Genomic DNA, 5,000 nt, shown 5'->3' on the forward strand with positions numbered 1-5,000 from the left:
GTAACATAAGAACAAATTTTGCTTTTATTACACAAGTAGTTAATTGTCATAGTTACATTTTTCAAGTACCAAGAAGGCAAAAGGGTCAGGACTTCCTTTGTCTTCAAATTTTAAGCAAAGAATAAAAAGATCTGTGAACCACTAGTTGGCAGACAGTGTTAACAAGAAAATAATGTTTTATACTGTAAATGTCATCTATAGATTGTGACTGCTATTTCCAATTCACATTTAGTGAAGAAAGAATTGGACTGACACTATACTAAGAACCTTTCCAATCTCCCACACATAATTGGGATGTTTAATTAAGGGACACACTTAATATGCAAGCCCAGCACATTCAGAAATGCTCCAACTGAACTGGACTGTGAAAAGACTGTGCTTATGTAAAACAAAAATTTTGGTTTGTTTTCATAACTCTTACAATAACTCTTTAGATGCATTTGAACAGAGATATGATCTTTGCATTGTCTCGTAATAACTTTTTTGACCTCCTCAATGACATATACTTTAAATTTTAATATAAACACATTTATAATATATATGCTTTTATGATTTACATATGATTTTAGGATGACAATGATGTGATGGTTATATTTATGTCATAACTAAATATAATTATATTTAATATCACTTATTAATAATAGGTGATATTAATTGTAATACACTTACCTATTCTAGGATAATACCTAAATTTTTTTTTTTACTTTTACCACTGACTCTTTGCAAGACAGTTTCAGAATTTTCCCTCTCTCATTTTAGAATGCATAACCCTATCTTTATATTCAGTTAAGTAATACTTCTTGGTGCACAGAGCAGCATGTCAGGTTTGTGCTTAATTCATGTAATGAGATAATAAATAAGGGTAAATGGAGACCCTTGTTTGGTGCATCACTAAGGAGAATTTTAAATCTGTCAGCAAAGTAAACACCAAGAGAGAAAAAAATCTCCCAACCAAAGATTACTCTATTTCCTTCCTTCACACTTGAACATTTTAACTGATAAATACCCATTCAAAACGAGCTGTTTCTTCTGATTTCATTTGGTGGTAGAGCCACCAGACTTTTATTTGCCTTCTCACCAGAAGTAAATTCTCCCTCCTCTTCTATGTCACACGTCTAAATTGTGATCCCTTATTAGAATATTTGCATGAATCAAATTACATATCTAGCGAAAAATAGTTCCGTTAGTCTAACACCGAACTTGCTAAGGTATATGTATTTCAAAAAAATTGTCCATAAATTTTTAAAAGGCTGATACTGATTTCGTCTATTTAAATATTGGTAAGTAGTATAATCTCTACATTTTTATATGTATACAATTAATCTTTATTCATTTTTATCAATGAATACCTAGAGTAGCTTGTGGTAGCAAGGAAATGAAATGGGACAGTAACAAGAAACGATGAGGGAGGAGAAGAGGAAATGTGTCGCTTAAAATGAGTCACTTAAAAATGAAGGCTGTGCATTTCTCAAATTGCAAGTGGACGGGTCTGCAATATTACTGACCTTTGTTGTAGAAAAAACTAGTTTTTTGTTTATTAAATAACTTAGATTTTTAGTAATCTCCTTAGTTTGGGTGAGCTTATATATGTGGATTTAGAGATGATAGTATTACTTTATTTGTAGTGTTAGAAAACCCTCAGAAGTGTACCTGTGTTTTTCTACCTATATAATTAATTTTAATATATGTCTTTTGTACACATAGAAGTAGAGTGTTCAATCATGTATGTGTTAATTGGCTCATCTTTCTATTTATTTTTATATCTGTATATTGTCAGTTTTAGATGACAGTTTCCTAGAAGGTAGGCCAGAATCTGATTAAAATTTTAAAAAATCACATACATGTGACCATTTAAAACATATGATCTTAAGAAGAGAATGATTTCATGGTTATATTTATGTCATAACTATTAATTGAAAGGCACTCAAACCATTTTAGGAGTAAAAATAATCATCTAACTTATGTAGTGTAAGGACTAGTATACCCTAAAGAATGTGAAGATAGAAAACTTGCTTAAATTTGCTCATTTATCAAATCGATCACAATAGCAACAAACTCTACAGTCATATTATATGTATAAGCTGAAATCTGACTGTAAACTCATAGTGGTTTACGGCATACCTCCATTCATAGAACTTTCCCCATAAAGTTCACTTATCATTATACATAAAGTATTTGTACTTGTAGGTATAGGAATAATTAAGGGATAATTAAAACGCTATATACTGAAAAAATAAGGAGTGGTTATGTAAGAAAAGTGCGACAAGCTTCTTATCTATGATTAACTTTATAGAAGGCATCTCTCTCTCTCTCTCTCTGTCTCTCTATATATATCCATGTACATGTCTATAAACTCTATATCATCTATCTAGATTGACAGCCTTTTTAGTTTAATATGTCTATCTTTCTCTGTCCATTTCAGTTTGATTCCTTGTTATTTGGAAATAGTATGAGGTAAATGATTGTTCGAAGAAAAGACATTTTTGTAGATTGATACTTTTTTTCTCACTACTTGTTCTAACCATTCTATTTGTTTATCAAAGAACAAGGAGTTAAGTAAATTGACAGTCAATTTTATAAAACAACTAAACACTTGAAAAACCCATTGGTGAATTAATTTTACAATATACATTTCAGAATGCTTTTTATTATAATAAATTCAAATTCAGTAATTTAAATCACTGAATTTCTGTCATAATGTTTCAAGTTACTCAGTTTGATCTAATTAATCTGAATATGTTAACATGGAGAAAAGAAAAGACATTGCTATTTTTCAGTATTAAATATGAAAGGTTTTGATTTATTTAGTTCTTTATTTCTTTTTGGAGGAAGAATTAATCCACCCTGGATTTCTTTTTTTTTTTTTCTTCTGCTTCTTCTAACCTCTTTTCATTATTAATTTCTCCTTTCTTCATAACATAAAGTGCCACACTGGAAAAGTTTGAACTGCATTAAAAATAACAATTAAAATAAGTTGTGAACCGTACCTTTTAATCTTTTTTGGTTTTGAAAGACATGTTGCCCAATAAATTTGTTCTAAAACAGTATTTATATAAATACTTGCTTTTATTTACAGTAAAAGTGAATTGTTTTTTCTAGGAAAGTGATTACTATTTCAAAGGTTGCAAACTTGGAAAGTTGACAAGTTGTTTGATTGCATACTGGTTAGTACAAGTAATGCCTCAAACAGTGTTACTTGCCTTCTATCTGAGCATATACTTTAGGTTTCTGTACCAGTTTTTCTGATCACCACTCTTACCATCCTCTTCCTATTTCTTCACATCCGTTCCGTCTTTCTCTAGGGCTTTCCCACTAGCTTGTCCTTTTTCTACGTTTTCCTTACTTCCTTCCTTCTTTCTCCTTTATATCTTTTTCTCCTTCCCTATCTTCTTTTTGCCTCTCATCCTCAGAACCCTGAAGAAAAAGGAAGTAGTGGAAAAAAGGTTTTAAGTAAATTACTTTTATTATTTTCAGTTTAATGAATAACCTTTGAGTAATTGCTAAATTTTTGTACTTCCTATTATAAGCTCAGTTGCTTGAAATAAGAAAAGGTTTAAAGAAGAAGCTAGAATACTAGTTATATGAGTTCTTCTTTCAGAAGACCTATGTATGTCATTATTTTTCTGGATATACACACAGACACACACACACACATATATATATCTCCTATATGAATTATCACATGTTGTCATATGCTAAATTTTATTACTATATTTATTTTCTAGTACTTTATCATGTGTATATAAAATTTTGAAGATGGTGATTATATTTTTAAGTAAGTATACTGTATACATGCTTTTTACTAGTTTAGATAACATTTATATGCATATTTCCAATTTTTTAATCTTTAATATTTATTTTAATTACACTTAAGACATTTCAAAAACCTTTGTATTTATAGCACAGTGGCATTGATGAGATGATCAATTATGAAATATTGAGAACACCACCATGTGGTTGTTTATTTTTAACTATAGATATTATAGCCGAAGTTCAAATATCTAAGCATGTTAAATAAGAGCTATGGAACATAAAGAGTTTGATGAAATCTGATGCCTCTGGAAAGCTAGTGTCTATGTTTTGTGATACTTTAGTACTATTGTAAAGAAGTTATAGTAAAATGTGACATAAAAATTATTGATCATCAATGCTAAAGAATTTATAAAAGATAACATACTATTTGTGAAGTTGATTAACAGATATTTGGTTATGACCACGAATTTTCTTTCTCTTTCTCTTTCTGTGCAAGGTGCCTGTGTCAGTGGCCATGATGACTCCCCAGGTGATCACCCCTCAGCAAATGCAGCAGATCCTTCAGCAACAAGTCCTGTCTCCTCAGCAGCTCCAAGCCCTTCTCCAACAACAGCAGGCTGTCATGCTGCAGCAGGTAATGTGGGTTACCTGCTTTGGTGTTCTAGCATGACTTAGAAGGTGTGCACTTATGTTGAAAGTGCAGTGGGCATATTTGACAATTCAGTCTCCATTTGAAAGGACAACCTATCAGCGTGCTAGAACATAAATGTAACATTTTAATTATAGAACTCGTAAGAAAATCTAGATTGCTTATTTTTTTAAAAAAATTATTAAAGTCTAGAATAAGAGCAGAGAGAGGTGTAATTTGAAAATGGAATGAGCCAATATTTAAATATTCAAATGCTTAGGTACATTCAATTTGTTGACTTGCCAAAAAAATGCAAAAATACTTACCAGATAATAGTTGCTTTTAAAACTCCTAACACCTTAGCATTCCTTTTAGTTCACAAAAGTATGAAATTTGAATAGACCACTTTGTTAAAATGGAGAAAGTAACATCCCAGATTTTCCTTTTCATAGTATACTCATCGTTTAGAAAGAGAAGAATCTATTTATTATAATGAAATTAGGCAGCTGAGCCACAAATTTATGAAATTTATCTTTTTAAAATAACAAACATAGTGTTCCTAATAAATACCATATTGGAACCCTGAGTGTATATAGACTTTATATTATACACTTACTTA

General features: G+C 30.4%; 1 protein-coding gene across 23 annotated transcripts in view; it reads left to right on the forward strand.

The window, feature by feature from the left end:
- The window catches only part of FOXP2 (forkhead box P2), a 608,228-nt gene that overhangs the window by 539,401 nt on the left and 63,827 nt on the right, over positions 1-5,000 (forward strand). For all 23 annotated transcript variants that reach the window (XM_034963386.3, XM_063605582.1, XM_034963391.3 and 20 more), the window contains one exon: positions 4,250-4,387. In XM_034963386.3, the coding sequence (XP_034819277.1) occupies positions 4,250-4,387 (138 nt within the window). The remainder of the gene's footprint in view (positions 1-4,249; positions 4,388-5,000) is intronic.

The sequence above is a fragment of the Pan paniscus genome, chromosome 6 (assembly GCF_029289425.2).
Source record: "Pan paniscus chromosome 6, NHGRI_mPanPan1-v2.0_pri, whole genome shotgun sequence".
Classification (NCBI taxonomy): Eukaryota; Metazoa; Chordata; class Mammalia; order Primates; family Hominidae; genus Pan; species Pan paniscus.